The sequence below is a fragment of the Chinchilla lanigera genome, unplaced genomic scaffold (assembly GCF_000276665.1).
Source record: "Chinchilla lanigera isolate Chin_1 unplaced genomic scaffold, ChiLan1.0 scaffold00189, whole genome shotgun sequence".
In the NCBI taxonomy this organism is placed as follows: domain Eukaryota; kingdom Metazoa; phylum Chordata; class Mammalia; order Rodentia; family Chinchillidae; genus Chinchilla; species Chinchilla lanigera.
Genome location: NW_004955590.1, coordinates 381,960 through 397,817, shown reverse-complemented (window position 1 = coordinate 397,817; position 15,858 = coordinate 381,960). Strand labels below are relative to the sequence as shown.

Here is a 15,858-nt window from a genome sequence, read left to right as displayed (position 1 = left end):
GGTGAGGGAAGTAGAAATTGCTCTGCTGCTTGTGGACAGGGGCGCTCACACTGCTGCCTGGCGCTCCTCCTTCTCTAGCCCTGAGCCCCAGGCCTGCCTCCCTTGCCTGTGAATTGAGTGCCTGGCACAGCACGGCATTCAAGGGCCAAGGTCACTGCCCCTTGTCCTCAACCCCAATGTCACTGAGTCCTAATCCACCCCATTGCTTGGGAACCCTCGTGCTCTTTGCAGTAGAGGGGTCACTGACTTTTTGGAAAAGTGACTTGGGTCTGAGCTTTTGAGTTTCTGTTGTCTCACCTGTGTCCTCATGTCTCCTGAAGGTGTGGATTATTACTGTCCACAGGGTGTAATAGAGGGTAGCTTGTGTTACTGTTTTCCATTCAGGAATTAATTCCTTTAGAAAGTCTGGGTTTTGCTCTAGCAGTTGTGTAAATATTTAAACAGAAAGTGAAGATTTGCTGAAATTCAGATTTGAGCGTGGGGCTGGCTGGCTGTCCCCACCTTTTCTCTGCTGCAGGCCAGAGCTGGGCTGGCTGCTCTCGCATGGCCTGAGCCCCATCCACCCCGTCCAGGGGTCAGCTGCTCTTGCTCTCAGCACACGGGCAACAGGAGGGGGACCCATTAGGCTCCTCGGCCCTGTGATCCCTTGTTCCTCCCTTCCAGGAAGTCTGTGTAAGGAATTGGTCCTTTCTGTATGACACATGGCGCTAGGACACAGGCCGGTGCTGGTGTGCCTGGCTCCCCTTGGCTCAGTATGTGCCGAGGGCGGAGGAGAATGCATGTGTGGAGCAATGCTGAGAGCAAGCAGGCACTGCTGAGTGCAAACTGTGTGTGTGTAGGGGGTGACCGAGCGCAACTGCTTTCCTCTGTCACGTGAGCTCCTGACCTTTCTCTGCCATCTTCCCTGTGTGTGGAGCTTGCCGAGCTTCCCTTGTGGTCTTGCACGTGGCCCTGGCAGGCCCCAGCCCAGCTCACGCGGACTGCGTGGGTGCACCAGACTCAGCTCCCCAGGGGATCCTGACTCACAGCTAAACCTATAATGAGGCCTGCGTGGGCCAAGGCCACATTTATTACATCTCAGGAGGGTGCAGGAGGTCTTTAAGTAAACCTCCTTCCTGTACCCACTTTTGTCTCACTGTGGTAAAATACGCATGACGCTCACCATTGTAACTGTCCTGACCACACAGTTCCGAGTCCTTCAGTGTTGTCGCTGTGTACAGCTGTCACTGGCATCCAACCCAGAACTGTCCCATCCTCCCAGCCTTAGAGCCCGGTGACACGCCCCACCCTTCCCCTACCCTCCCCCACATGCAGGTGGCCTCCTGCAGTCCTGTGTTTTTGCCCTGGCTTATTTCATCAAGCAGAGCATCCTCTGGGTCTATCCTGTTGTATTCTGTGCCAGACTCCATCTTTATGCAGACAGCTCGTGGTGTACGCTTGGGCTGCTCCTGCCGTTAGCATCTGGGAAGTTGTGGTCCGCCTGTACACAAGGCAGGCACACACCTTAGTCCCCACTGGGGTGTATAGTGGAGGTGACCCCATCCTCCTCCACTGGAGACGGGAAGGTCTTGCCTAGTGCTGAGCCCGGGGAAGTCTTGCCTTGCCTAGTGCTGATGTTCACAGGTAGATTAAGGCCGGCGGCAGCACTCAGCAGCCCTTTCCTCTCCCTGCAGCAAGAGTACTGGAGGTTAGTGGAGGAGAAGGACTGCCACGTGGCAGTGCACTGTGGCAAAGTGGACACCAATACTCACGGCAGCGGATTCCCAGTGGGAAAATCAGAGCCCTTTTCAAGGTAATGCTGGGGCCCCTTGTCCATTTCCCAGGGACTGGACGATGTGCCCCCTCCCCCAGCCTGTGCCGTCCCTTGTCTTCCCCCGCAGGCACGGATGGAACCTCACCGTCCTCCCCAATAACACAGGATCCATCCTGCGTCACCTCGGTGCTGTGCCTGGTAAGCCTGACCGTGAGACCCCCGCCAGAGAGCCTGAGGGGACGAGGTGGCTTCTGGGCGAGGCTGTGCCCTGGAACTTGGCTTTCAGAGCAGGGAGGAGGGATCAGGTGGTGATAAAGGAAGTCAGCGGAACTGGGGAACCTGTCCTATATACAGGATCCAGGAGTTCGTTGGGTGCCTGGGGCCAGCTTTGACTCCTGAGAAGCGCTTTTAAAGCCAGCGCTCCAGGGGCTGGGGATTTAGCTCAGCGGCAAAGCGCCTGCCTGGCAAGCGCAAGGTCGTGAGTTCCGTTCCCGGTACCAGAGAAAAACAAAAACAAAAACAAAACAAAAAAAAAGCCAGCGCTCCAGCTGAAGTTGCTGCTGCCATCATGACTAGGTGTAGAAGCAATGTAGGCTTCAGACTTAGGGGAATCTACAAGGATCATGGGACATCTTGGTCCCTGCAGAGGGAGGTCTCAGTGCTCTGAGCCAGGAGCCTGTGTCCCACTTCCCCCAAGCAGAGAGATGGCTCCTGCACCAAGGAGACTCAGGACTAGCCGCAGTCGTCACAGTCAGTATCCTACTACCCAGGATGCTTTTCACTAGTGTTTGGAACAATATCCTTATTCTTGGGTTCATTTCTATAGAGAAATCAGGGAGCAGCAGATAGTGTCTCACCAAGTTCTGGCTGGTTTTGAATCTCACTTGTTTTTCTGGAGGTGTGGGTTTATAATGCCTGTAACTGAGATGTTGTTGCATGCTTTAAAATGCCATTTCTCCCTTGTGTGTTTCAGGAGTGACTATTCCCTGGCTAAATATTGGCATGGTCTTTTCTACCTCATGCTGGTCTCGAGACCAAAATCACCTTCCGTATATTGACTACTTACACACTGGTGCTGACTGCATTTGGTGAGTATCAGGGGCAGCACGGACAGCAGCATTTCCCGCCCATGCGCTGCTCGGTACAGCCTGTGCCAGCTGGTGATTTCGACTCAGCTGCAGCCGTGCTGGTCCGGCTGGGTGCTGCGGTCCCTGTTATGGTGGCACGTGGGAAATGACTGTGCATAATCACGTCTTGTCTCCCGGCCTTCCTGCCTCACGCTGGCTGAGTTCATCGTCCTCATGCAGCGTTGTTTATCCCAAGAAGCAGAATTGTAGAGCTGATGGCCCCTCTCAGGAGCTGGCCTGGGCAGCAGCCTGCATTGGTCATGGATGGTGCAGGGGTTGCGGTGTGGGTGCTTGGTGGCTCCCCATCCTGGGTCCTCTGGGGCGAGGCTGAGGCATGGGTAGGTGCGTATGGAGTAGGGTATGCCAGAGGCCAAGGGCAGACAGAAGCTGCGAGGCTCTGAGCTTCAAGGTCCTTCCTTGTGCGGGAGCCCAGGGTCCAGCCCTCCCCGAGTCCCGCCAGCTGTGACCTTGACAGCACTGAGAGTTGGCTGTCGTGATGGTGTGGGAGTGAAGCGGCCCACACAGGCTGCTTTCCTAGTGGGAGTGTTGAGTGGGAGGTGGCAGAAAGGGGCTCTGTGGGCTCTTGGAGATCTCCTCTCTGGGCCTTGCTAATGGAAAGAAAGAAGAAGCAGGGGTGTGATCAGAGCGCTTAGGGTGTGTGGCTTGTCCTGCAACATGGGACTTACGTTAGAGACCCTGTGTTTAAATCACAAATCAGAAACAATATGTTGGCTTTTAAACGATACAAATATTTAAAAAAGTACGTCAGTGTGGCTGATGCTTTTACTCAGCAGCTGAAAAAAGGATCTGGCCTCAAAGTCAGTGATGGTTTGCGTAGTCATCTAAGTGTCACAGGCAGCTGGGCCTGTGGAGAGGCTAGAAAGCTGTGGGTGACCAGCGGGTCCCCTGCGGTTCCTGCCCCTAGGTGGTCAGCAGCTTGGTCAGCTTTGGCAGCCTGAGTCCTGCCAGGTGACCTGTTGCTCAGATGTCCTCTTGCCCAGAGAGGACTTGGCGAGAGCCCTGCAGGTGTCTCACTGCCACGCACCCACCTGGGGTCAGGTGGGCACCCTTGTGCCATGCATCCCCTGGCTGACACTGTGTGGTGCCAGGGACTCACATGTCCCTGGCACTGTGGCCCCCTGGAGTCCTCAGACTTAGAAAGAAGATGCCGGGAACACCAGGCCCCGTCTTCTGATGGCTATGGAGTTGTTCATGTACAGAAGGCCACCAGCTCCCAGGTCCCCGTGGAGGGCTTGCCACTTCCAGTTACCCAGCAGCTGTTGCCTCAGCCTTGAGGTGCTGCGCTCCTGGGCTGGTTCCTTTCTCCCTCTTTTGTGGAGAACCTCAGCTGCTTCTGCCTTTCCTGGCAGCAGCAAGCCCTCCCTGTCACGGTGGCTAGGGGACCCAGGGCCTGTGTACTCTGGCCATGAGCACCATGGACCCCCAGTCCTGAGACAGCTGCTTCAGAGAGGGTGTCCATGCCGGTGATGTGGCAGGGAGGTGGCCCATGGATGGAGGAGGCTGGGAGGCCGGGGTGGCACCTGGTTCTCATTTACAGCGGGCACTGAACATGTGGCTTTGCGGAGAGCTCGTGGCTCAGCATGCGGGTCACATCTGTATGATAGATGAGCAGCTTGGCTGCGTGCTGGGAGCAAGCAGTGTGCAGTGTGCAGCAGCAGCTCGCACCACAGTCCAGCTGCTCTGAGCCGAGTACTTCTCCTGGGCAGCGGGCACTCAGCACCCTCCCTGTTTCCCACCCACCCAGGTATTGCATTCCTGCTGAGGAGGAGAACAAGCTGGAGGACGTGGTCCACACCCTGCTGCAGGCCAACGGCACCCCGGGGCTGCAGATGCTGGAGAGTAACGTCATGGTAGGGCCTTGGCACAGGTCCCCTGGGGCTGCTTACTGGCCTGCCTTCCAGAGGCAAGAGGACAAAGCAGATAAATCCTCCAGGGGTTCGGACCTGTGGCCTGTGGTCGGGGAAGTGTGCTAAGGACTTTCGCGCTGATTGCATGGCCATGAGGTCCTGGGCAGCTCTGCGGGCTTGTGGGCTGTGTACATGCAGAGCCTGACCTGGGGTCCAGGCTTGGCACACTGGCTCTGGGCTGGCCTCTTCCCAGTCCTGGGCCCCTGGAGCTTGGGCCCCAGCCAGGGAGGAGCACAAAGATCTCTCTACCACTTTTCCAGCCATTGCAGGGCTGGCGAGTCGTGGGGCCCTTGTTCCTTGGAGCCGTGTCCTGACTAGCCAGGCCCAGGCTCCTGTGCCTTGTGCTGCTTCTGTGCTGCCCCACTATCCCCATGGGGAAGGAGACACAGTCCCCGCTCCCTCTTCTCTGCCCTAGACTAGCCCTGCCCCCAGCCCTGGCAGTGGCAGGTGTGGTGGGAAGGAGCCCTTGGGTTTGGGGCCGGGAAGGGAAGGTGGTGCTCTGTGTTTCTCTGGCCTCTGCTCTGGGGAACCCTGGAGTCAGATCCTAGACCAGTGTCGGTTCAGAACTTGTTCCAGGAGCTACCCTTGATTTCCTAAGGGAGAAACATACTCTCCCTTGAGAGCGGACCACTTCCTGAAGCCCTAATGCCCAGCTAGCTGGCCTGGAGCCCCGGGCAGTGATGGGCAGGGAGGTCACAAGTGAGGTGCGGGCCTCAGCCAGCCCTGTCCCCCCAGATCTCCCCGGAGGTGCTGTGCAAAGAGGGGATCAAGGTGCACCGGACTGTGCAGCAGAGTGGACAGTTCGTCGTCTGCTTCCCGGGGTCCTTCGTGTCCAAAGTGTGCTGTGGCTACAGTGTCTCGGAAACTGTGCACTTTGCTACCACCCAGTGGACGAGTATGGGCTTCGAGACGGCCAAGGTGAGCAGGCGCACCCCCCACGGGTGCCTGCAGAGGTGCCCTGCAGTGCGGTCTGCTGTGGACCAGCCCTGGGTCCCGTGTGTCTTTAACTCTTCTTGGGGTGGCGGAAGGTTTGTCTGGGCCACGAGAGTTGCTGGGGCTGGGTGCGGTCAGCGGTTTTGATGCCCATTGCCGACCAACCCCTCCTGCTGGGAGCCGGTGCAGAGGCTCTGCAGGGAGATGGGGTGAGCGTGCGTGGGCCCTGTGCACTGTTCCGTCGTGCAGCTGCCATGGAGCTGGCAGTGAGGTGCTGGGGGTTTTCTTAGTGTGTCCTGCTGTTCTCCAGGTAAGCAGAACCCTACGATTTTCAGTAGACTTAGTGCAAATGCAGTTAACATTTTGGAGGTTTAGGCAGCCCACCTGTCCCTTCCACCAAGAATGGTGAGTGCTTCCTAGGGCAGACCACCCCTGAAGGCCATGCTCGTGTTTCAGGAAATGAAGCGTCGTCACATAGCCAAGCCATTCTCCATGGAGAAGCTGCTCTACCAGATTGCACAGGCGGAGGCGAAGAAGGAGAACGGCCCCACCCTCAGCACCATCTCAGCCCTTCTGGACGAGCTCAGGTGCCGCACGTCCTGCCTTCTGTGCTGCGCTGTCGCCTGCAGTGGGCGGGAGGAGCCCCAGGTCACAGGCCCCCCTGGTGCCTATGTGTACTGTGACCTTTCTGTCTCCTGGATGAGGGGGTCACACTGTCCCGTGAGCTGGTACAGAGTGTTTTCCCAGCTGGTGAGGTAGCACATGCTTGTAATCCTAGCACCCTCAGAGGCTGAGGCGGGAAGGTTGCAATTTCAAGCCCAGCCTGGGCAGTTTAGCAACTTCAGAAGACCCTGTCTCAAGAGAAGAGCTGGAAGTGTGGCTTCAGTCTTCACTACCAGAAAAATAAGAAAAAAATCAGTGTAAATCCCCCTTGCAGGAATGGACAAAGGTGGGCTAGGACCCCTGGCCTAGGCCCCTGGCTCCGTGCTGTAGAAGCCGAGAAACAAGGATGTGTAGTGCCCAATCGTTCGTGACACTGGTGCAGGGTGCGCTGATCACACTGACGTGGTGTTCAGTGCTGTCCACAATGGGACGCCCTACCTGGCTCCCCTGGACCCCTCTTTGTCCCCACACACAGCCCCGCAGTCCCTCCCACCCAGGACAGGCTCCGGGGCAGTGCTGATGATGACAGCAGACAGTGCAAGTGTAACTTTGGTGTGCACAAGGGCAGCGCCATCTGTGGCCTTACCATGCCCCTGTCATGTGTGACAGCTTCTCTCTGAGCTTCTGACCAAGCATCCTGGTCCATGGCTGGGGCCCCACTCTGTCTGAGGCTCCATGTATCTGCAGGGATACAGAGTTGCGGCAGCGCCGGCAGCTGTTTGAGGCCGGCCTCCACTCGTCTGCGAGATACGGCAGCCATGACGGCAGCAGTGCGGCCGCGGATGGGAAGAAAAAGCCTCGAAAGTGGCTGCAGCTGGAGACGTCAGAGAGGCGGTGTCAGATCTGCCAGCACCTGTGCTACCTGTCCATGGTGAGCTGGGGCTGCTGCCCGGCCCCCGTCACTCCCTCCCGCTCCACCACTGCCCCATGGTTCATCTTCCTACAGTTCTCTTTGCTTAGCCCCCAAGGACTCTGGCCCTTGACACAAGACCTGGATTTCTTAGGGGCCACTTGTTCTAGCAGCTTTGCAGCCTGTCCCCTCACTTCACCCTCTCTGGTGCTGCTGCTTCTGGCTCTGCCTAAGAGCTGTGGAGACACGTGGGTGCCTGGCGGCACTCACTGCCCGCCAGGCCCTCCCTCTGCGCCCCTCAGCTGCCACCCTGGGGCCAGCAGCACAGGCAGAGATGACACTTCCTGCGTGGCCATGTCACCTGCAGCTCACCTCCCCTGTGGCCCAGCGTGGCCCTTATGGCACATTGGAAAAGTTCACACATTTTCCAAGGAAGTGGGATGCTGTGACAGAACCCCACAGCCTGGGGATCCAGGGGGACCCAGGACGGTTTCTTCCATGCCCGGTCTCCTTGGCCCACAGAGGCGCCTTCTGGGCACATCCTCATGTGGTCACTCTGGCCCCCCCGTCTGCTTGTGCAGACGCAAGGCAGACGGGCTGGGCTCCCGATGGCCCTGTTTTGACTGAGGGCCCCTTTCCAGGCCCCCGCTAAGTGCAATCACTTGAGATGCTGGCGAGAGGTAAGCTCCTCACAGCAAGCACAGGGCGCGCGTCCCGTGTGGTTTCCTCTGTCCTGCTTTTCCTTCCTCAGATTTTTCAAATTACTACACAGACTGATACTGTCCTTACCGGGGCGGGGGTAATGATTTAGCATTTTTTTGGTCAGCCATAGTGTCTGCCTGTCTGTTCCTCAGTGGTTCTCTGTGACCACATGGCCATCCCCATGGTTTCTTGGCTGGCCATGGGTGGGACCATTGCAGCATGGCCTTCACAATCGTGCTTTCAGAGTTGTCGCTTGGCGTTTCTTTTCTACCTATTTCCAATATGCATTGCTGGGGCTGGGGATTTAGCTCAGCGGCACAAACACCTGCCTGGCAAGCAGGAGGTTGTGGGTTCGATTCCCGGTACTGGAAAAAACCCAAAAACCAAAAAAAAAAAAAAAAAAAGCTTGCCAATATTCATTGCTTAGATTACCGTGTGTTTGCTCATTTCTGTTGCTTTATTTCTGTCCTTTGCCTGGGGTACCTTTTAACAGTGGTGTACTGTCAGCGTCATTCCCTTGCTGTCACGGTGTGTTCTGCCCTTTGCTAAGAAACGCTTGGGACATAGGAGCCAGCTCTCCCCGGCTTTCAGAAGGGACATTATGTGTCCTCTTCGTCATACCATTAAGACGGGAACCCTGCCGCCCGGCCAGGCCTCTGGTCTGTCTCCTGGCCCTGTCAGGCAGCACTGGGCCCCGCTGTCCCCTTCTGCCAGGCACTGGGGCCATGCACTGTGCTCACCAGAGGGGCAGGGCTGGAGTGGTTTAGCACATGCTCTCCTGGTGCAGAGTCCCCAGAGTGTGGAAGCCGCGGTCACGCTGAGTCTGGGGGCAGCGCTAGGGTCCCTGGCTTGTGCTTGCGGCTGAGCTGCTGAGAGCAGTGATGACAAGCTGGGTGCCGTGTGCTTGCAGCAGCCTCCTGTCTGGCTCCACGCTTACACCTCTGCCTCCTGCTGGTCTCACACAACCCGGACCCGAGCCCTGCAGTGGGCGTTGCTCCCATCGCCTAGGTCCTCGCCCAGCTCTCCCTCCCACCTCTGGAGATGGACCCGAGTGTCTGCTTGGTTTCTTAGTCCATTTCCAGTGCTTTTGCCCTACCTGCGCCTCAGTGTGGGCAGAGTGTCGGGGTGGGGCAGCCCTGCCTAGTCCCCAGGGCGACCCTGTCCCCACCCTGGCTCAGCCGTGCCCTCCCCGCAGGTGGTGCAGGAGAATGAGAATGTCGTGTTCTGCCTGGAGTGTGCCCTGCGCCACGTGGAGAAACAGAAGTCCTGCCGTGGGCTGAAACTGATGTACCGCTATGACGAGGTCAGTTCCCACAGCGGCTGGGCGCGTGGGCGACGCTGACCTCCGCCACGCTGTGAGAGCGCGGCCGCCCGGCTTGGCTGCGCCCGGCACATAGCCTGGAGCAGTGGGAGAGCTGGGAGATAGGGAGGCGGGAGCTTCAGCCAGCTTTAGTGCGCACAGACCTGGTGCCTCGGAGTGCAGATCTGGGCACGTCCGGTTTTCCCTCCCGTTCGCGCCACCTCTGGACAAGTTCTGCTGTCCTGTCATGTAGTGGCTTTGGTTCCTGAGCACGAGCTGCCTGGCAGCAGGGACACCACCCCAGGGGTGTGTGGACACGTGCTGTCCCTCTGCGGTGGCAGGGGCACTGGACTGTGGGATAACTGTGGTGTCCTCACCCTGGGCAGCCAGTGGCTGTGTCCTGCTGTCCCCCACTGCCAGTGTGAGGGAGTGACTGGAAGTGCCTCTCAGTTGCTCCCACCTCACAGGTTTTAAGGCTTCTCCTGAACACCTGGGTGGTCCCTGCCATGAGGCGGGCCGCTCCTCCTTGGTGGCCTGTTGAACGCAGTCGGTTTGGCATCTTCTGGGCTGGTCCCCAAGGAAGCTGGCAGTGCCGTCGTGGCTGGGACAAGCCATATCTGCAGACATTGGCCCTGGCCCTGGGCACAGGTCCCCGTAGCAACCTGGGCCCAGCCACTCCCTGGACTCTCGCGGGCCCCAGCCTGGGGCCGGGCCAGGCCACTAGGGCTTCAGCAGACGGGCTGTGGTATGGGCTCAAAGGTGCTGCTTCCCAGGGCCATCAGCCCCCGTCCAGGTAACTAAAGAAAGGAGGAGACTGCATCGCCTGCTGGAGCCGGCCCCAAGCCCCTCCTGGCCGTGTGCCTGGGGCCGTGCACCTAGAGCCACTGTGCTGCCTTGAGACCTTCCTAGCTGTTGAGCTCTGTGCAGCACAAAGAAATGAGTCAGTCCCTTTCCCTTCCCTCTGCTGTCACTGTACCTCAGTCAGCATCCCCGCCTATGGCCCTGAGCTGAGAGGGCCATCCCCAGCCACCCTCGTGGCTGCCATGTGAGCCAGCGGCCTCGTCCTGCTGCCTGCGGAGGGATGACAGCGCGGCTGTGCCATGCCATGGCGCTCTGCAGGGAGGGGCCGCCTCTCTGTTCTGCGTCTGCTCAGGACAGGAACTGTGCTCACTGACTGCCCTGTGCCAGGCTGAGGTCCTTGTTCCTAGGGACAGGCAGCAGGCAGCTTGTGGAGCACAATGCAGCAGGAGGGCTGGCCTGGTGGAGGTGGCGAGCCGCTCCTAACAGCACCCAGCACTCAACCCCCAGGGCAGATCTGCAGGGCTCTGCGGCGGCTGCCACCCTCCCTTCTTCCCTAGTTCTGTCTGCGCCTGATAGCGGCACTTTGCAAACCCGTCCGCCATTGCACCCTGCGTCCAGTGCCCAGCTGCTGTCCTGAGCTGCTTTGCACAGCTCGTCCCTTCACCACGGCTCCGCACTGTTTGAAGCCCTTCTGCTGCCACATGTCCCCCTCTGCTGAAGCCACATCCTTCCGCGATGTGGAAGCCAAGAGAATGGCGGGAGCCAAGGCCCAGACTCCTTGCATATGTCTGCAGCCACTAGCGCGTCACAGCGCTTCCATGCTGCCCTGCTGTGGGCCGAACACACGGCGCTGCCCCTCCTGCTCAGCCCAGCGCCCTGCCGCTGGCCACCTGATGGCCTTCCTTTAGCCACTGTCATCCTTGGGACATGGTTCGCTGTCACCATGTGTCCGTGCGCTGCACACCCCACCTACAGGCCTGACCTCCTGGTGGCACAGCCCCTCATAGCCTCAGCCCAGTCCCCCCATGGAAGGTGGTGACCGTGTTGTGGCCAACACACACCAGAGCCCACTGGGCACAGCGCCCGCCCCAGGGATGGCAGATGAGTCCCCACGGAGGACGGTCAGACAGGGCTTTGGCTAAGACAGGATAAGGTAGGAGAATTGAAAACAAGTCTACTTGGATCCGTCTTTGTTTTTAAAGAGCGTGTTCGGTGACAAGAACAATCTGTTTGCCCGTTTCTTTGCATGAACAGCAAATGTCAGAATATGCTTAAAAGTAGCCCTTCAGCCTGGTTAAGAGTGGGCCTGGCAGCTGGCACTGGCCAGCCCCATCAGGAGGACTGATAGCTCACTATAAAGTCCAGGCCTCAGCGTTCACTGCCAGCCATGCGGCCCCTAGGTGCTGTGCTCCTGGAGCGCTGCGAATAGGGCAATAAGCAGGCCCAGCACGGGGCTGGGGATTTAGCTCAGCGGCAAAAGCGCCTGCCTGGCAAGCGCAAGGTCGTGAGTTCGGTTCCTGGTACCGGAGAAAAACCAAAACCAAAAAAAAAAAAAAAAAAAGCAGGCCCAGCACTCTGGTGCTTCGTTTTGATGAATAAGGATGAAGAATTTTAGGAACGGGAAACAGGCATCTGCAGCGTTCAGTAGAGCATGTGGGATTTGTCTTTTGAATCTGGGGTGTTCTAGCTTGCACTTGTGCACCCTGCAGATGGAGGTGCCCGACACTGAGGTTCTTGGGTTGTCAGGCCACTTGCTGACCAGGGACATTTCAAGCAAGGCTGCCTTCACTTCCACCCCTTTCCATAGAGCCTGAGGTTCGTCCTTGTGCGGAGCTGACCACCCCTCTTCTGGATCATGGGGCTTCAGCCACTCCTGGCCAGAGGTCTCATGAGATGCACTTTGCATCTCCTTCCAGGGCTTTCCAACAGGCTGGGTGGGTAAAGGATGCTTTGTCGGGTTTTACTAATAGGTAAATGATTCCTGGGAAAGGACAGGCGTGCAGGTGTTGGCCGTCTTGAAGGAACACTAGAAGGTGCTAGAGACAAGTGCTGCAGTGTTGTTGGAGACAGGGCTTCACTATGCAGTCGGTTCAGGCTGGCCTTGAAGTTGGTTCTGTCCTTTTACATCAGCCTCTCGAGTGCTGGATCAAGGCATGTGCCACCACAGCGGGCAAGCGCCTGCATTTATTTGCAAGCCCAGCTAAAAACCGAGCTGTGTTTGCGTTTGCCTTACTAGGGGGAGGAGCTGAGCTGGGGTCCCGAGCTGGGGTCCCTAGGTGGTCATAAGGCTGCAATGGTTACACTGTTGTACAGCGCCAGGAAGAGATTGGTGGAGTGGCAGCATTGCCGCCCATCTCATGTGCAGGACCCTGTGAGCCTTGCTCCGTGTGACGACCCCATGCCGAGCACTGTTCTCAGGGAGCGGCTGGTACTCCTGATGCAGTTGTGGGAGCCGGGATTCTCCATTGTAGTTTAGCGATGCGCTTGCTCTCAGCCAGCAGGGAGGCGCTGTGAGGTGCACGTCGTTGGGCCAAGGGAGAAGTGGTTAGGAGGTGGCCCAGTGCCTTGATGGCCTGTCTGCTGAGTGCCATCCTCTCCAGCGCTCAAGGGTGCTGCTGCTCAGAAGCCCTTGGGACTGCTGCAAAGACCATCTGCAGCCATCCTCGCGTGCCACACGTACTCCGAGACCTCGGGCGCTCTGTCCCCGGTGGACCTCAGGGTACTCGGGCTGTCTTTAACTGTGTCTTCTTTCAACCCCCAGGAGCAGATCATCAGTCTCGTCAATCAGATCTGTGGCAAAGTATCTGGCAAGAACGGCAGCATTGAGAACTGTCTCAGTAAACCCACACCAAAACGAGGCCCCCGCAAGAGAGCAACCGTGGACGTGCCGCCGTCGCGGCTCTCAGCCTCCGGCTCCTCCCGAAGTGCTTCGAGCTCATCATGAAGACGCCAGCCCCATGGTCGATTTATATATATTTTTTTGTAATTATTATATTCTAGTTTGGAGTACTTGCTGTAGGATACAAGCTGTCTTTGCACTAGCTCTAAAGAAGATTTTCTTCTGGTTTTAGAGAACTAATTTTGTTTTAGCATTAAACTGTTGGAACTTTTTTTTGTACTTAGAATACCTAGACACTGCAGTCAGATTTTTGAAACTGCCGTATATTCACTGTTTTAAAAACCCTTAGGGGGCTGTATTAATTTGTATTGCCCCTATATGGCTGACAAAAGCCCTTTTTGTTTAATTTTTTTTTTTTTTTTTTGTAACTTGGGGAAAAAAGGCTTTTTAACCCATTTTTGAAGAGGGTGAAGTTTGGAGAACAAATTTTAAATCCATCAAGTCATGTGAGCAGATTTTTCTAGATCAGAAAAGGGATAGGAGACACACACAGACACACACACAGAAAAAACTTGAAAAGAAATGGCTTTACTTTGGCTGTCTTTTCTTCTGTCATGTGCGAGATGAGTTCGTATTTTCAAACCGGAGAGGCCCGCTTTGGTTCGCGGGTGGTTATGGCAGCTGAAGGCGGAGGTTGGCGTGACCAGGTTCTCGTTACCAGCTGAATCACTATGCATCGGAGGACGGAGACAGACTGCCTGCTTGGAGGGTCACTGACGGAGACCTGTGCCTGATTTCATTAGGAAATCCATTCTGTTATTTTTTGGTGCTGTTGGCTACTTTATCAAAAACCCTTCAATAGCATCCTTAAGGAAAAAATGATTGAAGCCGCAAGTGCTTCTTTGTCATCGACGTGCAATCTTTCTAACATTCCATCTTCATCTCACTGTTTGTTTCACACCTTCACAAGTCAGCATTAATCTTTTTTTTTTTTTAATTTGTTTTGTTTATGATCACATTTAGAGCCACTAGGAGGTCTGCAGTCCTTTTTGAATGTGAAAATGCATTTGCGCTCATCTTATCTATTTTTTCTGTCCATGTTGTAACAAAAAGAAAAAAAAGAAAAAAAAAAATCCCATCCCTTTTGTACATACGCCTGTAAATTGTTTTAAATACTTGAGCCTTTCTCGGAGGGGAGGGGAGGTGAAAGACAGATGAAGAAAAGCCTTACACTTCAGTTTCTTCATCGGGTGGATCGGATGCTTACAGGGTTTTTCTTGTAACATTTATAAGTGCTGCTTACATCACTGAACAACAACAACAAAATAATAATGGAGTCGCTGTTGCCCTTCTCCGGTTGTGTGTACAGTATGTGTGGAATAAAAAAGGGAAATTGTTTTCACAAGCTGTTCTTTGTTTCATAATTGGATTCATCGACCCCGTAGCTACCCGTGTTGCACTGAGCTTGCCGGTGGTGACGGCCAGGAACGTCCTAGGATCCACTTTGTTGGTTGTTGTTGCAGAAGACTGAACTGTTTTGGAATATTTAACAATTACATAAACAGTCAAGTGTTTTCCAATGTGGTTGTCCGGTTTTTATGGCCTTGCTGTGTACTTTTCCCTCTTTTGACAGTAAACTTCCGCCTATGGCTTACAGTTTGACATTTAATTTATTAGCGCTGCTCTGCACCCCTCCCTTGAGAGGGAAGACTTCATGTGGTTTATTGCCAGTTTTTTGTTTACTTTTCAGGTTTGTACTACAAGGTTTAATAATAAAAACAACGTTTTTGGACATTTGTCTGTCTGTGGAAGATGAGTGGATGACGGGCTGGGTGTCCACCGCGGGCAGGGCTGTTCACTGTACCTGGCCTTGGTCAGCTGCAAACCCAAGCTCTGGCAGGGTGCACTGGGACCCCTCAAGTGCTGAGGCAGGGTTTGCCCCTGCGAAGGGGCAGGAGGCTCACAGCTTCCTTCCCACAGCCGCATCGCACGGCCCGCCCTCCCCGGCCACCCGGGAACCGGGAGCGCCTGGCCCTTCCCGGTGCACTAAGGAGCCCGTACTCACGCGGCCTTGGCACCCGTAACCGTGTACAAAGCAGCTATGCACTCTGGGTTTAGAGTCCTCAAGCTTTATTGTGCGTTCTTCTCTCGGCCTCTCTCACCCATCACTGGCAACCGTAAACCCAGGCCAATCCACTTAAACATCTTGACTCGAGTCGCTGTCCCCACTGACATCCGAAGTGGCCTTGCTGTTGGTGTGGAAGGTGGCCAGGGCAGTGTCCACCTGCACCTCCTCCTCATCTGCCTGGACCAGGGGGCCATCCCTACCCTCGGCATCCTGGGTGGCAGTGTTGCTGCAGGCAGATGGGGAGGAAGGTGGCTTGGGAGGTAATTCTGGAGGATTTGGAACTTGAAGAGTGATCTCATTCGGACAGGTTTCAGAGTCAGGTCCTGTGAAAGAAAACGGGGGTGGGGGTCTGTCAGGAAAAGACCGCAGGCAGGAGACTGGCCTATGCCCAGTAATGGGGCCTGCTGCTGCGGCCTGCTCTCCGCCGGCTCACTCGGCGCCCCCCGGCCCACGCACCGGTTGAGAGGACGAGCACCTCTGACCCCCGAGCCTCTGGAAACAGTGGGGACCAAGTGCTGCAGCACCCGAGGAAGCGACTCTCACTCCAGTGCGAAGCCACAGCTGGAACTGGTGACTTTCCGGCCACCCCCCGAGCTTACGGCACTGAAGTGCTTCCACGAACGATGTTGTGCCCTCACCACTGCTGTCTCCTCCCCTGCCCCAGGGGAGGGACAAGCTTCGCTTCCTGTCACGGTAACAGGTCAGTGCACCCAGGCCACTGCCTCCCGGGGAGGACACCAGTCTCACAGGTGCGCCAGACGGGAGATGAGAAGTGGGCCTAGCGATGGGGACTTCCTGAGGTGGCGCCGGGACTGAGCTTAGCCCTTCTTTTCT

At 56.4% G+C, this 15,858-nt stretch overlaps 2 protein-coding genes across 5 annotated transcripts in view; one reads left to right on the top strand and one right to left on the bottom strand.

The window, feature by feature from the left end:
* Jarid2 (jumonji, AT rich interactive domain 2) overlaps positions 1 to 14,008 on the top strand; it is a 129,045-nt gene extending 115,037 nt beyond the window's left edge. For all 3 annotated transcript variants that reach the window (XM_013509963.1, XM_005414590.2, XM_005414591.2), the window contains 9 exons: positions 1,674 to 1,792; positions 1,881 to 1,951; positions 2,727 to 2,841; positions 4,646 to 4,751; positions 5,544 to 5,726; positions 6,198 to 6,328; positions 7,092 to 7,275; positions 9,152 to 9,259; positions 12,819 to 14,008. In XM_013509963.1, the coding sequence (XP_013365417.1) occupies positions 1,674 to 1,792; positions 1,881 to 1,951; positions 2,727 to 2,841; positions 4,646 to 4,751; positions 5,544 to 5,726; positions 6,198 to 6,328; positions 7,092 to 7,275; positions 9,152 to 9,259; positions 12,819 to 13,001 (1,200 nt within the window). In that variant the 3' untranslated portion in view covers positions 13,002 to 14,008. The remainder of the gene's footprint in view (positions 1 to 1,673; positions 1,793 to 1,880; positions 1,952 to 2,726; positions 2,842 to 4,645; positions 4,752 to 5,543; positions 5,727 to 6,197; positions 6,329 to 7,091; positions 7,276 to 9,151; positions 9,260 to 12,818) is intronic.
* Positions 14,009 to 15,005: 997 nt separating this feature from the next.
* Positions 15,006 to 15,858, bottom strand: part of Dtnbp1 (dystrobrevin binding protein 1) — a 106,670-nt gene continuing 105,817 nt past the window's right edge. For both annotated transcript variants that reach the window (XM_013509962.1, XM_013509961.1), the window contains one exon: positions 15,006 to 15,347. In XM_013509962.1, coding sequence (XP_013365416.1) covers positions 15,094 to 15,347 — 254 coding nt within the window. In that variant the 3' untranslated portion in view covers positions 15,006 to 15,093. The remainder of the gene's footprint in view (positions 15,348 to 15,858) is intronic.